Genomic DNA, 21,833 nt, shown 5'->3' with positions numbered 1-21,833 from the left:
AATTTTGTAGTTCAATTATTACCTCCACCAAAGAGGTTATGTTTTCACCCCAGTTCATTTTTTGTGTTTTTGTGAGCAGTATTACACAAGAACGTGGTGGAGGGATGTGGTATGGGTCAGGGAAAATCTTTTTCAGTTTCAGAAGTGATATCTATTAGTGTTCTCTACTGAGTCTCATTCTTATTATAACTAGTGACCTGTTTCAATGTTGTGGCTGATACTTCCTGGTATTCATGGAACAGTTCCTATTCGAACTGTAATGACCGTAGTGAAGTCAGAACATATATGTGATCAGATTGCGTGTCATGTCAAATTTGTTCAAACTTGATAATTGAGACAGGTGACAGACCTGGAATCAGCTGAGTCAAGCATCAGAAAGTATGAAAAGTCCCGTTTTACCTGATTCGGTCTGTGTTGTGAGTGAAGGACTCGTTCTCCCTTTTCCAGAAGATCTGTGGGTAGGGAACCCCGGTGACGCGGCACTCCATTCGCACAGGATGACCGTCAGCCACGCTGGTGTTCTGCAGCTTCTCCACGAATGAAGGGGCTTTGTGCATCTCTTTGGCTGGGGAGAGAGATTTAGTTCCTGAGGCGCTTTCTCATTAAGCCACACAGCCATCATGCGTCTTCTACCCACATCACCATGCCGTCACCATGTGTCTGCTTCTGTTTACCTGCCACAATGAGTTCCAGGTTAAAGGAGTTTTGCCCGGCGCGGTTGCTGGCGATACAGGTGTAGATGCCCGCGTCACGGCTGGTCACGGGCTCGACGACCAATGAGTGCACACCGTTTTCCCTCACCAGCATCTTATGTGCGGAATCTGGGCGGATGGTCTGTCCATTCAGCTGCCAGATGAGGTCGGGGGTGGGCAGGCCGCTCACCTACAGGTGGCAAAGCAAACAAAGCCAACGTTAAAAAACATTTCACTGGATACGTGAACGTTCGTCGTGCAGATGCTTTGATTTTCTGCAGTCGCTGCTTGTTTGTGTTTGAGTATATTAGCTGCATGTGTTCTGCGGTGGGCGTTGTGTGTTTATTGTGAGGATGAAAACAGCAGTGTTTGGTTAATCTGTCTGTGCTGTGTTTGTCTGGAGGAGCCGACCGCCTGTGCGCTCTGTCCTGGGAATCAACCGTGCGAGGAAAAGACCCGTCTCTCTTTGGAGAAAAACACCTGCAGCTGCTGCACCCTGCCCACCTGGATGCATGTCCACCATATATACATCCACATATTCACAGACATCAGAAAGGAGAGCAGTCTGGTGTGGTTGTCCTAAGTTTTTCTGGAAATGACCCAATGTACTTTTAGAAGTTGGGATATTTTGAGCACGGAAAGTTTGGAGAGCCAGAACTGATGATCTGGAAATAAATATTTGCTATAAATATCCTTGACATTAAGGGTTCAGAAGGAATGAGGGTTTATTTCTAACCAGTATAATAACACAGGCTTTTTATAGTGGGTTAATTGTGGGCCTGTTTTATTTAACTGCATGGACCAGAACTCTGGTGCTGCAGGCTGCTGGGAGGCAGTGGACGCAGAGAAGTTGAGATGGTGGGACATAATTAAAGAAAGTCTGAACCCACTTAATCCTGGAAAAACAACACCTCTGTATTTTCTCCTGTCTGCTCGAAGCGATCGTTACACCAGGAAGTGATGAAATATCTAATCTCCGCTATGTTGTCATTCCCTAAAGAAAGTGGAATGCACAGAAGGGGAAATGTTTTGGAAACAGAACGCGATCGCAGACGCTGAATTAAAGGGCAGATCTGAACTGGCTTTCTCTATTACTATGATTAACATCTTCTCTTTGGTGTGGGCGTTTCAATCTGCGGTCAGATGTCGATTTTTTTTCCTTTATCAAAGAAAAGCAGGATGACTTGAGCCCGAAACTACAAAAAGCAGACGTTTGTTATCTCATTAGATCTTAATCCCAGGAAGTAGCCAGGCACCAGGTTAAAGTAAAAATGGCAGACTCAGACACAAGTTGTCCAGAAAAAAAAGACCATGAAACTAGTTGTGTATAAACACGTCACCTCCACATTAAATTTCATTGCCTGAAATGTAACCCCAGAAAACACAGTGTATAATTTTGGTCTTTTCTACTTTTAAGCTTTAAGAATGGCCTTCAGCATTCAGCAGTGTCTCAAAGCCAAAAGGGTTTTTCTTAAAGCACATCGAAAAAACTAAAGCAGTGATATATGGAAATTTGACTGGGCGACACATTGTCCCGTGTTGGCACATGCTGTCCTCCTGTGTGTATTTCACCTTGCAGTCCATCCGGCACAGTCTGCCCTCCTGAACGATGAGGTCACCAGGCGCCTGCAGGAAGTGGGGGCGGAAGTGACGCTCTTGGATGTTGTCGTTCTCATCGCCGCTCTCTCTGGACCTGGACCTTGGCCTGATGATGAGAGGGAAATACTAAGTATTTGAGATTTGAAAATCAACTCTTCAAAGTCCTAGTCCTTGGGTCTCTCGAAAGGCGCTATATAAATTCAAGCTGTTATTATTGGTAAGCATTTTTTTTTTTTACCACTTTGAGTTAATTTCTCTAGACTCTAGAGACTGTGGCTCTAGTCTCTTGTCCTAAGTGTCATTGGGCAGGATACTGACCCCAAATTGCCCCTGATGGCTCTGCTGATACTGTATGAATGGTGTGTGATAGAATGTGACTTGTACTGTAAACTGCATTGTGGTTGATTTGACTGGAGAAGCGCCATATAGGTACAGTTGGTTTTCAGTCTTAAAGACGGTAGTATTTGTTTTAAACTTTTCAAATTCATTAGAGAATGTAAAAAAACTCCAGCTTTTAAAAGTATTTAATTGGCACAGAGACTCAGCAATAACTCCATTCAGATTAGCATCTCAAAGTTCTTAGGGAATAGAAACAGTGCGATACTCCTTAATATATTAAAACCCTTCACATTCACTTAAATATTTCTCATTTCATAGACATAATGGGAATTGATGAGGCCCTTATTTCCTGCTCTGCCATTAGTCCTCCAGCCCTGTACAGTCCTGTCAGTATCCAGGAGTGATTCTACCCTAGAACAACAATGACATCTCCACGGTGCCTGCAGGTCAATCAGGGAGGGAAGTAAAGTGAGCGGGAGACACTGATCCTTATCTCCACCTCTTAGCTCTTGTCTGAGCTGGGAGTGTTCATGTAGATAACAGAAGACAGGTGGGTTTTGAATGTTCAGTAACGGCCGACTGTGACCTCCCGTGCATTTTTCAATATCTTGGGCGCGGGTGAACGCGTATGATATATACAAGGTCATTAGAGCGGTGGAAAGCAAACAGGTGTTCCCTCTCATGCACACAGAGCTTCTTCTCTCCTGACCCGACACTTCAACAAAGACATGTGTGAGCTCACAGCAAACCTTTGTGTACACAGCAGCTTCTAAACAACATCTCACATCAGAGTCGCACACCTTTAAGTATGTGTGTGCGAGTACAGGAGTCATGCAGATGTGGAGCCGCTCTGCAGCGCATGTGCCAGCCAGCAGCTCAGGCTTACCAATAAAACACGAAGACATTTTGTTTGTCTTCCCCCTCCCCTCTCCACTCAGGCCTCACCTGCGCATGTGTCCCGGTGCCGAGCGTTGGCTGCGGCCTCGCTGGTTCACCGCCTGCACCATCATCCTGCCAGTGCAGCTCACCCTGCCCTGTGAGGAGGAGAGAGAGGGGGAGGTTATGAGGTGTTGTTGACACTCCACCACACCACACCATGCAGTCAGACTGGGAGGTTGAATCAAATGTTTGCGTGTCAGAGCTGGAAGAGGCCGTCAGAAAGCCTGCAGGGTATAAACTTTTGACCCTCATCAGGGCTGTGGTGATTTCCTGTCTCATTCATCGCCCTCTTCCTCTTCAGGCCAGAGGCCGTTATCTCAATACCCATTATTCTCCCACTAATGAGCGCTGACATCTTGTACAGGAGCCAAACAGAACTTTCGGTCGTATTTCATGTTGTGTTTTCTGTTCCTTTCCCCAGAGCCTGTATCCGTCTGCTCACCTCAGGGTTGCTTGCCATGATGGTGTAGTTGCCGTCATCATCCAGCGAGGCTGCAGCTGTGTGCAGGTAGCATGTTCCATCAGGCTCACGGCTGATCCTGTAGTGCTCGCTCCTCTTGGAGATCTGCTTGCCATCTTTGAACCAGTAGACCTGTGGAACAAGATAAGAAAGGCCTTAAGATGTTGACAGTTTTCTTTTTCCAAACTCTATCCATCCATCATCTATACCACTTATCCTTAGGGCCACCGTACAGAGACAAACAACCATTTACAACTTCAGTCTGCATGTCAGTGGACTGTGGGAGGAAGCCAGAGGAACTGCAGGTTACCGACGCAGACACGGGAAGAACATGCTGAATTTTCCCCCCAAAGTATGATATTTAATTTGAAACCCTTTTTAAATCTAATATTTAAATTGCTTTTCATGCGGTGGTCTCTCCGTCTTTCTCTGTAATCTGTGTGCTTCACTTTTATTCCCTCCGTTCATTCTGAGGCCTGTCAGCACCATATCATTACTGTGGACAGAGCCAGGCAGCCAGCCCAGGCCAGTGTGTTGTTGCAAAGGGCCTCCCCTTATCACAACACAGCATATGTACAGTATCTGCACCCTCCATCATCGGCATCACACATCAGCAACTCCCAATTCAGGAAGCCAAGCCGTCATAAATGCTAACTAACATTTATCTAATAACTATAATCCCCAGCTCTGGGTAACATGTAGAAGTTTTTTTTTTTACCTTTGGTTTGGGGTCTCCATTGATCTTACAGGAGAAGGTGACAGGCATGCCCTCGAAGACTTTGTAGTGTTTAAGCTTCTGATCGAGGGATGGCGCCACCCCCTGGCCAGCAGAGTCTTCGTCGTGCTGCACGTCGTCGTCTGACTCTTCCACCGGAGAACGCTCCAGACGGAACTCGATCTCGCTGATCAGGCGCTGTTCGAAGCTGGACACTTTGTATTCCTGAAGGCCAGAGACCAGAGGAGGAAAATGAGCTATGTGGAGAAAGACTTGGACAGAGATAGTGGAGAAAGTGTGTGTGAACACGTGGCAAAATATGAGCGTGAGTGAGAGTGAGCAATAAAAGCAGGTTTGGCCCATTTTCAAATGACTTACATACGTATCAACCTGCCTTCATTGTCACCAAAAGTACAGACTTTTACAAAAATGTCCTAATTCTCCCTGCCTAGCTGAGCCACTCCCCCGTCCCACCACCTCCATCAATCTGTCACCACCGGAGCTTTGCTGAGGCAGCGGGAACATCTGCAGATCAGCACAGTCTGATGACACATCACACAGATAATGACAGGCCTCGGGCCCAGCTGCAGAGCACCGCATTTCACTCCTCCGCTCAGAACGACACCATCCCAGAAGTGGACCGTTCTGATCCTCTGAGGTATTATTCTGTCGCAGCCGCAGCAGCATGTTCCCTCTAACATCTGTGTGCACTGCTATAAGACTCGCTGGCTCATTTCACCACAGATGCAAAGACACACTGGCACATGCATCGTGTGACAAACAGGCTGATAGATGCTTGTGTTGCAATCAAGTTGAAACATGCTTCAATATCTGCACTAAATCCAAACTCATACTGGACTCCATCAAACAGGTCAAGGTGAAGAGATCAGGTTTAAGACACAGAGCAAACATCCAACATATAATATACTAGTTTCTGTCTGTGATGACCAGAGAGGGTCAGTTAGTAAACACAAACCAGTGGAAATGGACAAAAAAATGTATTCCCTGTTGTTTTCTTTTAATCTGACATTTGTTCCAGGGCCTGATTGTGTTCTGGTTAACACAGACTTTAGTGCAGTGACATTTTATTTGAGTGAATAAAAACCCAGCAGGTGACTTAAAAAAACTAAGATTTAAGTAACCTTTTGATGGAAAGATTCTCTATCAGACGACGTGTCTCCCTGTTGAAAGAAAAACACAGGGTGTATGTGTGTGTGTGTGTGTGTGTGTGTGTGTGTGTGAGTGCGTGTGAGTGTGTGTGAGTGTGTGTGAGTGTGTGTGAGTGTGTGTGAGTGTGTGTGAGTGAGTGTGTGTGTGTGTGTGTGTGTGTGTGTGTGTGTGAGTGTGTGTGAGTGTGTGTGTGTGTGTACATATGTGTGTGTTAATGTACACCTGTTGATTCTTACCTGCTCTCACAACAGAGAATTCACAAGCACATGCCGAACACAGTATGAACACAAAAGGCCTCAGGATAAACAGATGTGTTCTCAGCCACACAGTCAGTCTGAGAGTTGTGCTGAGAGACATGCAGTGCGGTAAGGCCACAACCAATCAGATTGCTTCTCATGCACAGTGTCATCTCAATAACATCGGTCAATGGGGACACAACTTGTGTTCTCGTGAGGTTTATTAAAAGTGAACGGTGACTTCAAATAGACTCATCAGCCTTCTTCACTGCATGTGTATAGACTTTGACATTATTACAAATTGTGACTGACTTTACACCATTTCTTAATTGCTCGACTGGTTTTTAACAAACCTAAATTCTCTCACACTACTCCGCTCCTCCGCTACTGGTTACCAGTGGCTGCCCGCATCCGCTTCAAAACATTGGTACTTGCGTACCGTGCTGGGAAAGGATCCGGTCCAGTCTACATCCAGGACATGGTCAAACTTTACACCCCAGCCCGTTCACTCCGCTCTGCTTCGGCCAATCGGCTCGTTGCTCCTTCACTGCGAGCTTAACACTCATCAAAATCACGACTGTTTGCTGCTCTGACTCCTAAATGGTGGAATGAGCTCCCTCTCGACATCCGGACATCTGAAAGTTTACACATCTTCCGCCGCAAACTAAAAACACACCTCTTCAGACTATACCTTTAATAAAAAAAAAAGAAAAACTAACAATTTTTGAAACTAACAATTTAGTAGCACTTAAATGGCACTTACTTATAGCATTTTGTAGTTTTGCTTTATTTTTTGAAGAACTTGTACTTTCTTGATTCTTGTTGTTCTTGGTTTGTACCCTCGGGGTTGAATGCACTTAGCTACATGAAATGAAATGTAATGTAATGCTTGTTTTTAAGATTTTAAATGGGCTGTTCAAACTTCATTCCGAGCAGCTGTTCGATGCCTCTGTATGATCTAGGCTCAATAATAAGAGGTGATCCGGCCTTTCCAGTGGCCGCCTTATAATCTCTGGAAAAGTTTACCTCTTCATATCAGAACGGCTTAGATGCTCAAACATTTAAATCATTGCTGAAGAGCTCTTTTTCTCACTGGCTTTCAATTTCAGGTTGAGTTTGAGACCTGGATTTTTCACTGTTCAGCACTTCAGCACATAACTGTGGTTGTTTTAAACATGCTATACAAAATGTCTCAACTTTACAAGTAAACTTAAATCTACTATTATTGATCATCTGAACCAGTTCAAAACAGGAGAGTGGAGCCAGTGAATATTTATCAACCATTTACATAAACCGTGAACCTAAAAATAAAGGTGCTACTCTTCGTCTTGCCACGTTTTGGTGGCTCAAACTCGTTCATAACAAACAGCGTTGCTCCCCAACATGTTTCCAGCAACACTGGTTTCTACCAGTTTGCATAAACAGAGATATTTATGGAGGGCTCTGGTGCTCTTCATAACCGACACTCTCACAACTCGCTCTTCAACAGTATTTACAGGGGACTGAGGGTGGAGGTCCTCTCCGGTTCAACAGAACATAAAGTAAGCCACTGGTCATGAGATGGGAACTACACCAGCAAAGAATCAGAAAACAGAAAGGTGCATTGCATCCTACACATGCATCACTTGTAGTTGTTGGTGTAAAAAATAAAAGTGCACACAATTATCATAGATTTCCATGCCTGTGTGATTTCAGGTGAGCTATTTGATCCCCCTCCAGGTGTGTGGACCCTGATGTCGAGCCACCGTACCTGTGTCACTGGCTCCTCCTCTGTCTCCTGTGTGTTTAAGACTGTGGCAGCGTTGTCAGCACCCAGCAGCCTGCGAGCCATCTTCTCCTCATAGGTTAACCTCTGGAAGCAGGGATTAATGGGGTCAGTGGGTGGGGGGGGTTAGTGTGTCAGTTGCAGAACACACATTTGTACACACACCATCAGCAATAGCTACTGTATCTAAGCCTTGTGTTAATACGTCGGGGGGGAAACAAAAGGGCTTGGTTCAAGGGTGCATGAAACTTAGACTTTAAAACACTTTGATGGGAGGTAAATCTGTTTTCTTTCATGAAGAGCTGTGTGACTTGTAATTCTGTTAAGGACGTGTCACTGAACACGCTCATTCTCTGCCTGCATCACACACCTGTCTCGGGAACTGAATAAGGTTAAAACACACACACCTGTTGACCATTGCTTGTGCGCTCTTCTTTAAAGCGCAGCTTTCTCTCCAAGTCCTGGATGACGGCGTCCTTGGATCCTTGGATGTCTGAGTCGGAGGTCGTGCGTGGCGTCTTGGTGACTGAGGGCTTCCTAGGGAACGCTTTGCTGAGACAGGAAATGCAAACAGAAACATTTGTCAACATTAAAGGCGCTGTTATCTCATCTCCTCTTCCCTTTGGAGCTTCTTTGCTCCCTCTCCGACTCTCCTGCATCCACCCTTATCTGGACATGTCCGGCTGCAGCATTCCACAGCGTGTCTTCTTATCTCACACAACTGCAGCAGGAATGCCAGTAGGAGAGGGGGAGTGCAGGACCGAGTGAGGGGCTGATGAAAAATTACTGGCAAGGAGGTGAAGGTGGAATGTCCTTGATGGAGCAGAGAATAAAATCACTTTTCATTCTCCAGGGCTGCCACCAGAGGAGGACTAGCTACACAGGAACAGATCGTTATCATCTAGTTCATCGGGCACAGCTGAAATTTAGACTGGACGCAAGACGAGGAGATCTTCACACTAAACGTGTATTCAAACTACAGCGCAGAAATCTGAGTGTTAATAGGATTTCACACACCTTTCACTCTGATGTCCTCATGTGTGTTTTTTTGCCATATGAGGCCTGAATCTCTTGGAGCTCGAGAGAACTTTTGTGATATGTGTGTCTAACTGGGCTCTTTAGTTAAAGTTTTCCTGTAAACACGCCGCATAGAAATGTAAACATGTCATCGTCCATCTTGCAACAGACATTGAGCCTCCAGCAGCTAGCAGGTTTATTTGAAGGGGAGCTCTACTCGCCCGAGACACACTGTGTTTAAAAAACTAACAATGTGTTATGGAACCTAGCAAAACACTGCAAAAGAAAACACTGTTTATCTACAAATGTGTACGTGAGGGATACTTACACAGTGCCATTGCCTTTAGGGAGGCCCAGGGCATTGACCGTAGGACTGCCCGGTGTGGAGGGTGTGGAAGGCAGCATTGCGGACAGGAAGCTGGAGGCTGGAGACGCAGGGACGGAGGAGAATGGAGAGGACATATTGGAGTAGGCCGCGGACGAGGACATAGGTGGAGGAGGAGGAGGGGGAGGAGGCGGCGGAGGAGGGAAGTCTTGGGCTGGGCCTGTCGGAGAGGACAGGTTACTGGTGCTGAGGAAGGGTGGAGGGGGAGGTGGGAAGGAAGGAGAGCTTGGGGACTCCACACTGCCGGCCTTGGTGAACGGCGGCAGCGTGACCCGGCTGAAGGGCTTGTGTGAGGTGGTTGGAGACAAGGGAGAGGACATGCTGGACCCCGAGGAGCCAGACGACTGGGTGACGTAGGCCGGCGCCCCGGGGCTCTGGGCGGCAATGAACTGCTTGGGCCGGGCGTAGTTGAAGGTGCTGGCCTGCATGGTTACGCTGCTCTCCAACTCCTGGAAGGAGGGGGGAGGGGGGAGAGGCGGAGCAGGTGGAAACACGTCCTGGGGCACTTGCTGTGGTTGGGGCAGGACGTCCTGGCACGACTGCTCCTGCTGCTGCTGCTGCTGCCAGTTGGCTACTTCCTGCTGTTCCAACAGAACCTGTTCCTGCAGCTGCTTCAGCTGGGATGCGTTCCTGCAAAGAAGAAGCACGGTTCGTCAGTGACAGCGATCAGTAACTAACGGCTTCTCATGTTTGCTTAAGGCAGTCTCACTCCTCACGGCGGAGGTGGGGGCGGCTCTGTAACAAAGTAACAGACTTGTAAAAATGTTACAAAAGCATGCGGCTGTTTTCAATTTACGCATGACACCATCATCTGGTCTCTATCCAACTGTAGTCAGAGCACAACTGGCAGAAAGGAGGATGCCAGATGTGACCATGATGGATGAAGAGTTAAAAATGCCTTGTGCACCAAACATGGTGTGAAGATGGTACTTATTATTTTCTGAGATAGTTTTTTACCGTTATTGGTAGGACAGATCTAATGTGAAAGGGGGAGAAAGAGAGAGTCGTTGTGCAGCAAAGGGAAAAAAGTCGGGATTGAACCCACAGCCACATCAGAGAACTGTCGCCTCAATAAATGATGAGTCACAAGACATGCTTTCAAAATGCCATCACTACACAGCCATAAATCTGATACTTACAACAGGCATTAGAGTCAACTGGTCTAAAGGTTGTAGTCTGTGAGGTTCAAAGTACGGGTATGTGGACAACTGTGTGTGTCTGTGTGTGTGTGTGTGCATGTCTATCTGTAATTATGAGGGCCAATTTTGGTTCAACACCGTCATTGTCCATCGTCATTTTGGCTGGTCCTCAAAAATACAATGGGCTGTTTGAGGGTTAACACCTGGTTTTAATGTTAAGGTTAGAATTAGGTTAGGGTTATGTATTTGGTTGTGAGGGTTAAGGTTAAGGAACTCTAACTCCTAACACTATACAACCCAGGGAATGCATTATTCAATGAGCGTCCTAACAACTACAGAGAGACGTGTGAGTGTGTGTGTGTGTTCAGTGAAGGAAACCACTGCACCAGCAGCGAACCCTGATAGGTTATCAGCCTCCAGCCGGTAACAAAGACTTGTTAATAAGCCAGCCTGTTGACAATGTGTCAATGATTGTCATGGCACCAGGAGACGAGTGTAACACTGAGGAAAACAGCTCTGTTCCTGTTGTTTTGACAGTTTGCGAGCTCAGATATGATGTTTTTCTATGTGTGACCTCAGGAAAAGAGATCACTTGGTTCAGGTGTGGCTGCTTGTATCTGAATGACCCTGTGATGAAAGAAAAACACAAATGTAATGTCATGATGTGTTTTTCTTTGCCAGTGATGATGAAGTATTGTGTTTTTTCACAGAGGTGTGGTCGCCCAGCCTACTCCCCCAGCTTGGCTGATTCACCGAGCTGTCACGTCATTGTGGGAGAGAGGGAGGTCGGACGTTTTGTGGTGTCATCAGCTCCGTAATCTGAAGTTTCACTTTACTCAAATAGCGTTGCAGATAAAAAAACTTTAACGTGCACTGAGGGGGTTTTTAAGGAGGACTAACTTTGAAAACCACAAGAGAAGAAGTGAACGCTCAGAAGCTCTCCTTGAGGACCGAGATGAGGATATGGGTCTCTGGGAAAGCTTGGAGTTTTAAACCTTCAGAGATTACAGTTATGTGTGAGCTCTTCATAGGCAGCCTATTCAGAATATACTGTGTGTCCCAGTGGTGCATGTTGTCAGGAGTCTACCAAGTTCACGCGCCTTAATCTTTTCCAGATGTGGAATAATCAGTGGACTACTTTTTTCCTTGCCGTAATGCCCTCCTCAAACATTTGCAAACAACACCAGTGCCTATTTGACAAAGTATACTGCTCCAGCATTGTGCAACAGATCCAAATGCACAATCTAACAGCAGCAACATGACGGATTGGTCTGTCCCCGCTCGCCAAAAGAAACTCATTAATTCAGACGCGTGTATTGAGATCATCCTCCCTGGGTTTACTGAGAGCTGCACGGCCGGTTCTCATCCCATTCGTTTTGCTTCACTCTTACCAGAGGTCTCCCGTTCCCGGCCTCCACCAAACCAATGCTTTTACAGGAATAGTTTGGCAGCAGCCCGCCCTGCAGCGGTTTGATTCCTTTTTTGGCTGTGTTCTCTCAGTGTCAGGCAGAAGCACCCAGCCCGTCTGCTTCAGCAGAGAGGAAACACACTTTCATTTCCTTAGGCCTCATCCCTCTCCAGCCGACAGGCGCTTGACTGCCTCGGCATGAGAGAGCTCAGGGACTTTTAAAGCTTTTACCCATGTTTTAGAAACCTTTCCTCACGTTGTATCGTACTTCAGAAGTTAGTTTTCCAATGATTCTTCTTTCTCTGAGTATGTTTGAACAGGATGGTGAGTAGATGGTATCCAGTTGTTGAAAATTGCTCTTTGTACAGTATATAAAACAACTACAGTTAAACAAGCACCTCCGTTAATTACAAGTTTAGTGTCATCTCATTTCTCATCTCTTCGTACAGTCAAGAAACTCCTTATTGAAGTGACACTTTCAAGTCATCCACATTTAAAAATGCACTGACATGACATTTGAATGAAAAAGGTCAGCTCGTGTTGTTTGCAGCTGCATGAGCGGTTTTATGGCCCACTAAAAAGAGAGGCATGAGGGGTGTCATGCTCATTCTGACCCTGCAGAGGTGCTGCCTCTGGCCTGTCATCGTGCAGATAGTTCTGACCTCACAGAGCAGGACAAGGCCGCTCTACGATCCCCCCCCCCCCCCCCCCGGAACACAAAAGCCCCCTGCTAAAAACCTGTACATGGGATTATAATGTACCTACAGATGCCTCTTGAGGCAGAGCAGGCCTCCTCAAGGCCTCCATCACTCTCTGCTACTCTTTGTCTCTGCGGTGGCGAGAGGCTGAATTAGGAGGGAAGTGTTCCTCTGTCGCCATGGCAACGGCGCTGTGTTTTGCCGTTCTGGTCGGAGCCAACTGGCCCACAGAGCACAGGGCTTCGGCTCCTCTGTCATTCCAACTGTAACACAGTATTACTTGAATCTCTCTCCCTTTCTCTCTTTCTCTCTCTGTCATGCCCTCTGCCTCACCTGCCTACTAGGCTCTCTCTTTCCGTCTCTCTCTCTTGGTGTGTAGGTGGCGTGGCTGATTACTGAACCTGGTGTGCTGGAGTTGGGGCCTTGCCTGTCTACCTGCCTTCTTACGTTATTGGACATTTCCAATAAACCTCAGTTGACTTTACTCCTGTCTCTGCCTCTGTGTCCAAAACCTGGCCCTTAACACTCTCTCATTGAATCTCTTTTTTCGCCCCAACGTTTGATGGTATAAATAGGTTAAGTCTTCCTTCTTTCATCCTGAAAAATACTGGAACCTGCTGTCTGCAATTCTTTGTTAGGAGGGAACAGGCAAAGAGGGATCAGTTCTGGAGGAGGTCTGTCTCCCTGGTTTCTACATGGAAACATTCAATAAACAGAGCCGGGAACAGCTTGACAGTAACTTAATTGAAAATGTATTTTACAGCTTTGTGATGTATCAGACATGCCAGACACAGTGGGACTTCACAGGCAGCATCTTGCTTTAATACGCAAACAAAGACCTCAACATGTGAAACGGCCGTGTTTGCTCAGCGCCGCTTGTTTGTGCTTCCTGAACAGTAAAAAAAAACCCTGGGGTACATGCGTGAGAAATTCATCCGCTTTTCTACCGCCCATCGGATCAAGCTGCGCGCCATCCGCTGTCTTATCTGCCGCTTTATTAGAGTTGGCCAGCTGATGACAGGAAGAGCGCGACGGAGGGGTGGGGGGGCAGGAAGTTGTTGAGTGTACATGACCGCAAATGAGAGGTTTCCTTCTGTAAACAACAACATGAGGGGAACTGAGGCCGTGCATGTTTCTGTTTAAAAGTCTGTAGGTGTGAATAAACAAGAAGACGTGAGATTAGAAACCCCAGAACCAGGCCTCCTCTGGACTGTGCAGCGACGTGAACAAGGAAGGACTTTAACCGGGGGGGGGGCGGGGGGAAGAGTCTGGCTACTTTCAGGCTATAGGCTCATTGTGTGTTTGCATTACACCTCTGTATGTTTGTTTCCACAAACACCTGCAGTCGAGATACAGCAGGACCTTGAATGTTTGTCAATGATTCACATCCAAATAGTCAAATCGAGCTGCAGTATCACACCTACAAGGCAAACACAGCCTTGTAGAAACCTGCATGAGATCATTACACACACACACACACACAAACACACACACACACACACACTCACACACACACACACACACACACACGCACGCACACACACACACACACACACACACACACACACACACACACACACACACACACACACACACACACACACACACACACACACACACACACACACACACACACACACACACACACACACACACACAGTGCTTGACACTCAGAGTTTAAACCACCATAGCTTTATGTGGGAAAACATGGATTTACCTCTCTCAGCATTACACCCTGATCCTTTTTTGCACCTTCACACACACCTGGTTCTCTCAGAGCATTGCGTCATCACAACAACGGGTCACTGCCCCCGGGCAGGAACACACCGTCAGTGACTGAGCTGGTGTCTGAATGACTTTCAGCTGCCAGACGATGAGTAAGATGTAGCTGTGTGTTGGTTTGAGTGGATTCTGACGAAGGCTCATGTCTGACTGATCTGTGACTGGACACGTCTCCTGGTGTGACTTCACTACACTTCAACTGAGGAGTGTGTGATTTTGTGACATCGATCAATGCAACTGTATCACTCTCTCTCTCTTTTACACACACACACACACACACATACACACACACAGTGTGCGCCTCCCTCGTCTCCCTCAAGAAAAAATAGCGAAGTGTTGGAGCCGCTGCAGGTTTCCACCAAAGTTTAAACATAATCTAACAGACTCTGACCCCCAAAAACCTGGGATGCTGCTGCTGCAGGAATCACACACACACACACCAACACACACACACACACACACACACCAACACACACAGACATACACCAACACACACACACACACACACACACCAACACACACACACACACACCAACACACACACACAGACATACACCAACACACACACACACACACACACCAACAAACACACACACACACACACCAACACACACACACAGACATACACTAACACACACACACATGAAAAAGTGTTTTATTCCTTATGTTTTTTTCCTTTTCCCTTCATGCGCTCCTTCCCTGTCAGCTGACATGTTCTCTCTCAGCCTTTGTTCTCCTCCTTAACTTATTTTCAACCCCTCTCCTCCCTGGGTACCCCATCCCCCTTTCTCCCCCCTTCCCCTCGTTCTCTTTGGCTCTAATTGCACACACACCACATAAAACAGAACCAGACTGTTTTCCTTTCCCCCCCCTCGCTTTTAAAACGTAGCACAGACCGTTTTCCTTTTGAGCTGCACCAACAGCTCACGGCTCCAGCGTTTACCCACTTTCTCCCTGTCCTACTTTCTTTCTTTCTTTCTTTATTCCTACACTATACGTTTCCCTCTCACTCTCTACCAGGGCTCATATTTCGTATCCAAGTGGAGCTAAGAGGGCTCTCCACAATCACTGAGCCCTGCTTTTCTCTCTATACCTCCATCCATCCATCCCTCCCTCCCTCATCTCCCCCACCTCTCCCTCTCTCTGTCCAAGTGAGATGGGGAGTGTTTTCTTTTTTTTCAGTCTCTATAGAAGGAATGCTGAAGACATTCTTCTCTGGATTGGAGTGGGAAAGACATCGCCATCAAATGGGATTAGCAGCAGGAGGGGAGGGAGAGGAGGTGGAAGAAGGGGAAGGAAGAGCCAGAGAAGGAAAGATGGGGAAGAGAAGAGAAGAAAACAGTCATTGAAAGAGTCAAGGCACAAGCGTTCTCACCTCGCAGACTCTATTGTGTTTACTAATCCATCTGACTCCACTGAGGAGCTCTGCAAACAAACCAAGCTCGCCACATAAACACAGTCATCACACAACAGAAAAACAACGGAGTTATCTTTTCTTTTTCTCTCTCACAGTCAGTGTCTCACTACCTCACTGGAGCCTCCAGCAAATGAATGGGTATTAGATTCTGAGAACACAACACATCAAGTCTGAAAACATATGATTTAAACATTAACACACCAAGCTAAGTTAACCAGGAAAATCTGAAAAAAATGTATCATACATTGTTATAGACCATCATTAATACCTAATTCTAATTAGAAAAGTATAAAGTATGAAAGTATTTCGTCCTAGTGCCAATCAGGTAAATAAAAATAAAAATAAGAATAAACCTTAAGATAAAAAACAAGGGAAAAAGTTTCCTCTTTGAGAGTTTAAGAATGAAAGAAGAGCATTTTATCCATCATTCCTTCAGTCCAGCTGTAGTTTCTTGAACTTTAATGAGTAATCATTAGACCCCAGAGATTAATGATGAGTTTTACCTTCAGTGTTGTGGTCTCAGTGTGTGGCAGCTCTGATATTTCCCTGCAGGAGAGTGAACTGCATCTCAGTGCTGCTCTGCCAGGTATGACGAGCATATATAGAGCACAGAGCAGCCAGACAGTGACAGACGCACAAAAGCTCTCTCTCTCTCTCTCTCTCTCTCTCTCTCTCTCTCTCTCTCTCTCTCTCTCTCTCTCTCTCTCTCTCTCTCTCTCTCTCTCTCTCTCTCTCTCTCTCTCTCTCTCTCTCTCTCTCTCTCTCTCCCACCCCCCTCCCTGCATGAGTCAGTCTGTCTGTGAGCTCCTCCTCTTTCAAAGCAAAGGCACTCTGGCTACCCAAGACAAGCTCCTTTTCAGAGTAAGAGCTCGGTCCTGTACAGCTATACTGCTGACGGAGGAAATTCCCTCAGGGACTTAGTGAAGCAAACGTTTTGTGAGTCGAAGATGGAGAGATAAAATATCTATAAAAAAGACAGGAAGAGAAAAGGGGAGAGACACCCATATCTAATTTCTTGCACTCATCCTTTTGTTAGCACATTTATATTGTTTCATGAATGACTGCGGACAACCGCGGGAGAGGTTGATTATGAGAGAGAAGTGAAGATAGATTTGATAAATTATTATCATGTGAACAGTTTTCTTTGTTCACAGGTGACAAGTGTTTCAAATGAGATTCGTCCATTGTATCGTTACATTTGACACAACGCCCTGGCTGTAAATAAAGTCCACACACAGAAACATTATCCACTGTTCACATGTCAACAGAGCCCAGTGGCCATTATCTACATATAATAGCTTTATGTAGCACAAACTGTATAGGATCTTTGGAACACATTCCCAGTGTCGCATACCGACATAGATCCTGTTTCATTGGCTGACACAAATATTCATCTTCCCAGTAAAAAAATTCTTTCCCCTTCATTTTTGTGCCATGAAATAAGAAAAGCTATATTTGGGGATTGGTCATTTCTATTTTTGTGGGAAATGCCTCTATTTTTAGAGTGTGTTTCCAGGCTGCTGATGAGTCACGCTGTGTTGACGGACGATGGGAGTGTGTGGAGGCGGTCCAGTGGGGTGCCTGTGTGTAGTTGTAAGTGTGTAATAAGTGAAAGGTCAGTGAGCCGAAAGGAGATGGTCTTCCTCTTTCTAGAGGTGCGAGTCGTTCCCTGTGCGTTGACTCACTGACACTTTGAGACGAGTCAGAGTGGATCTCCTCAGACGGTTCTTAGTGTCAGGAGAGCAGAGTGTGTGTGTGTGTGTGTGTGTGTGTGTGTGTGTACATCATTACACCCTCTAATTAACATCCACAAGGGGAAGTGGTGTGTTGGTGTCACCGGGAGTGTGTCCAAAGGGAGATACCGCCTGTGGCTCCCATACGCAGGCGCACACAGCGACTTGGGTCAGGATATAATCAGAGGTTGATTGACTTCATCCAGAAACAATGTGATCCTCCAAGTGTTGTGTGTGTGTCGGGTAGTGTGTGTTTATCTGTGTGGTTCTCAGTGTTTAAAATACCAGGTTGTTCTAGCACAGTCTGCTCTCTGTGATGGGATCACTGAGGCCTGTTAGTTTCCATGCTGTCAACTCCAAAGCATACACCCAACTCTCTCGCTCCCCTAAATCCTCTGTGCGTCTTTTCATTGCTCCCTCTCTCTCCCTCTCTGCTCACCCCCTCTTTCTTCCACCCCCTCCTCTCTCTGTGTTATGAAGGTCAACTCCGACAACTCTCTTCCTTATTTGGAAAGTTTCTCCATTCCATGCAGGTCATTCTAGCCCCATCGGCCAATCCTGTGGCAGTTAGTCTGGTGTGTCAGCCAATCCTGTCTCTCCCATATCCTTTTAAGGACTGCCCATCTCTGACTCTGGAGGTCGATGTGAAATGATCTGCTTTCCTGCTCTCTCGTGTCTCTGGTGACTTCACATTGCTTTTCATTTCTTTTGCACAATCTCCTTCTCACCCTCTGATGACAGCTAACTCTCTGCCTCTGCCCTTTTCCCCATTTGCTGATAATCAATCCACAGTCATTGTTTTACTTCCTTTTTTCTAATAAGACATTTGATCGTGATGAACCACAAGCAAAGATTTCATAGCCTAGCCCGAACCATATGCGGTTATTTAACATGCATGTTTCCTGCTCTCCATAAAACCACAAGCAACACCTCGACAAGAAAGTGATTGTTAATACTTCATTAGAGAGTTCATGACTTGCACCTCGTAAACACGCACTGCTGAGAGGAAGCTCTGAGTCATGGCACAGATATGCGACAAATCCTGGCAACCAGATCTCCTTGCTCAGCAGTGGAACACAGAGGGAATAGGTCCTGCTTTAAATGTAACACAGCAGGCATGGAATACTCCAGGAAGTTTTTATTTAAAAAGACACGTATTGAGACGAGCAATCCCTTGCTGCTGCCTCTCTACACTGTAAATACAAGTAGAAGTAAAGTGTGTGAGACAGTGGGAGGCCGCTGTTGGCATCCAGCGCTGTGTTGCCTTCAGTTTGTTTGCTGTTCCCCTGACAACAACCTCGCTGGGGTTAAAGAGTTTTAGAGCTGTTGCAGAAATCGTTTAATCTCAATGGTATGGCAGTTATGTCAGCGGACATGGATTGAAAGGTATAAGGTCAAGCTGCATGCATTAGGCCACTCTTCCTCTTTATCACGGAGAGAATAGAAATATGCAGAGCCTGAAAATTAACACATTGTAGCTGTGAGCTCCTGTGGGTTTGTGTGATTGAGCAAGGATAGAATATTGTGGCATGTTGAATTTTGGTGGAAGTGTATTGTGATCATATGTAATAAACTATTTATGTAAGACACTGTTTTTTCTCAGGAATGTTGTAAATGTTGTTATTTTGTTGATGTGCTCTGCTACACACGATATATATATTGCACCTCTGACCTTGGACAGATTGTTAAGCCTATTAGGCCAAATGTGATTTGAGAATATGGGCTCTAAAAAACAAAGTTGATTTGACCCTGAAAGGATAAGGGGTATTTATGATGGATTGATAGAAATGTCCCATTGGAAAAAAACAACCGGGGAAATACAGGTAATTACACTGAACAAACTCCTGTAAGATATATTTCATATATTAATTTTATATATTTCATATATCTTATAGGAGTTTGCATGTTCCCCCTGTGTATTTAAGGGGTTATCCATGCAGATTGAGGTTAAGTTTATTGGAAACTCTAAATCGACTGTAGTTGAGAGAGTTGGTGTGAATTGTTGTTTGTCTCTGTTTGTCGGCCCTGTGATATGGTGGTGACCTGTCGAGGATGTACCCCACCTCTCGCCCAGTGTCAGAGGGGATTAGCTCCAGACTGCTGTCCTGTGACCCTGATGTGATGGATGGATCTTATTAACATCACAAATTAGATTTCTGCAATAACAACCAATCATTGATTTTGTTTTAGACCAGTTTAGGTCGGCTTATATTTTTGTATATGACAGGGACATCTGATCTATCTGCAAAGCTAATTCTTGCACCAGCAGCGTAATTCCGTCAGACTACAACATATTTTCACTTCCTCCCTGAAACAAACAGATGTTTAACTTCCATACTTTGATCCAAAAGCTACTTCTGCCTCAGCTACACTTAAAATATCCATTCAAACCTCTTTATGATGCATTCCAGGTACTGCTAACTGTATGTGCAGTAGGTTTTGGTCTGTTTAAGCTGACACATATAATATCTGTCTCTCCCGTGTAATGCTCTGGCTTATTGTTTCCCACCTACACAGATCACCCAGTCAATAGGCCATTATTACAGCATCGTTTAAACAAATCAACAGCAGAAACAAAAATGAACTTTAATCACATAGCATAAAACCAGTGATGTGAGAAAAGGCTCAATTAAGGTTCTGTGAAATGCCAATGTGTGCCTGTTTCTCCTCATCTGTAATCTGTTATCGGCATACTAAATAAAAATGAGAGGAAAAAAAACACACACGTCGATAGTAGCTAAGCGTTCAGCTCACACATAAATGCAGAGTAGGGAATTAAAATCCGTGCAAGAGAATAATTTCGACTGTCAAAGTTGATTCCCGGTCTTATGAAAGAGAGATTAAGTTGTGGAATGAGGATAATTATTGCCTCTGCTAATTGAGCATGGTGTGTGATGCCCACACAGACATTATCCTAACCTGTAATAAAATGCTTTGCCCCTATTATCAAGGTCAATATCATGGTGGTCACACCTTCAAATTGCTACCCCGGCACTTTCCACTGTCTCCTCCGATGTCTTGTAGGCTTGTATTTTAAACTAGATTAAGTTCAGTCTTGAAATAGTGGCTCACAACTATGTCTTAATGTTTCACTGCATATTTATGTGAATAGATGACTCAACATCACAAGGAGAACTTTATTTCATAGCTACAATACCAAAATCTGAGTAACAAACTTGTGATAACACACAACCACATTCATACGTAACTCTCTTGTACTAGAAAGAGTAAATCATGACACCAAAAACTCAAAACTGTTCTTGTGAAATGTCACAACTACACATGAACCATTAACCTTATCTTCCAAAATGTCTTCACCTTCACATTTAAGGATTTATGTTGCAGGGACTCTGGTTATTGTCCCCACAAGGAGGGCAAGTCTGCTAAATGTGACTGTGTGAACAGATGTAGGTCCCCACAATATGAGTAATACCTATCCCACACACACACACAGACACACACAGATTTACAAGCTCCAGGTGTTATCAGTCCATCATGATCTGACTTCATACAGACGGTCACAGATGTACCGTTAAACCCCAGAGAGCACTGAACAGACGCAGTTATGATGTTGAATCAGACGAGACCGTAACTCTGTCAAACATGGACTGGTCTTAAGTTGAGATACAAAGTTTCATTCAGCCGATTAAAGGATCCTCTCAAAGTATCACCTCATAGTTTAATAACTATACAGTTGCCCTAAATCCTTTCATATCTATATTCAGACCCCACTGCAGGAAGCCCACCTTTTACCTTCTAATGCCAATACAATATCATTGTTTGAAACATAATGTTATCTTAACGTTTCTGCTTTGTATGATTAGTTAATCCGGGAAGCCGTTTGTTAGAGGAATACCACATCTACTCCTTTTCTGCACATTAAGCCTACTGGTTTCCATTTCTAGTTTGACCAATCCAGTTTGTGCAGGTTATGGTTGTCTGACTGTAGTCTGTGTGTAGAGCAAAAGAGGTCAAATAAATGTATCGGCTATCATTTTTAAATGTATCATTCATTTGGAGATAGCTGTTAATAGAGAATAGCCAAAATGTCATCTTGACCTAAAACACTGATACAAAAAGTATCACTGATTGTGTTTTGTGGGGAGAAACGTTTGAGTCTATGACAAAAGTAACTAGTGGCACAGATATCTGCTGTCAACACCAGGGGCCCCAAAATATTGTCTGTCAGACGACAGGTGATGGGCTCCGAGACTGATTAGAGATCATCTGACATGTCGGCTGTACATGTTGTCATTTGGTAATTTTGTCCTTGGAGGAGCTGGAGCCAATCCCAGCTGACATTGAGCAAGAGGTGGGTTCGCCCTGGACATGTCATCAC

The 21,833-nt window shown here is 45.3% G+C and overlaps 1 protein-coding gene across 1 annotated transcript in view; it reads right to left on the bottom strand.

Annotated features, from left to right (window-relative positions):
• The window catches only part of palld (palladin, cytoskeletal associated protein), a 57,184-nt gene that overhangs the window by 1,978 nt on the left and 33,373 nt on the right, over window positions 1-21,833 (bottom strand). Inside the window, exons 11-19 of the mRNA XM_061078370.1 lie at window positions 9,261-9,947; window positions 8,323-8,467; window positions 7,901-8,002; window positions 4,748-4,969; window positions 4,012-4,161; window positions 3,576-3,664; window positions 2,265-2,397; window positions 675-882; window positions 400-565 (exon numbers count right to left, since the gene is read on the bottom strand). Of these exons, the coding sequence (XP_060934353.1) occupies window positions 400-565; window positions 675-882; window positions 2,265-2,397; window positions 3,576-3,664; window positions 4,012-4,161; window positions 4,748-4,969; window positions 7,901-8,002; window positions 8,323-8,467; window positions 9,261-9,947 (1,902 nt within the window). The remainder of the gene's footprint in view (window positions 1-399; window positions 566-674; window positions 883-2,264; window positions 2,398-3,575; window positions 3,665-4,011; window positions 4,162-4,747; window positions 4,970-7,900; window positions 8,003-8,322; window positions 8,468-9,260; window positions 9,948-21,833) is intronic.

Source organism: Limanda limanda, chromosome 9, assembly GCF_963576545.1.
Source record: "Limanda limanda chromosome 9, fLimLim1.1, whole genome shotgun sequence".
NCBI classification, from domain to species: domain Eukaryota; kingdom Metazoa; phylum Chordata; class Actinopteri; order Pleuronectiformes; family Pleuronectidae; genus Limanda; species Limanda limanda.
The sequence above is the reverse complement of the archived record's forward strand: the minus strand, read 5'-3'. Positions and strand labels throughout refer to the sequence as shown.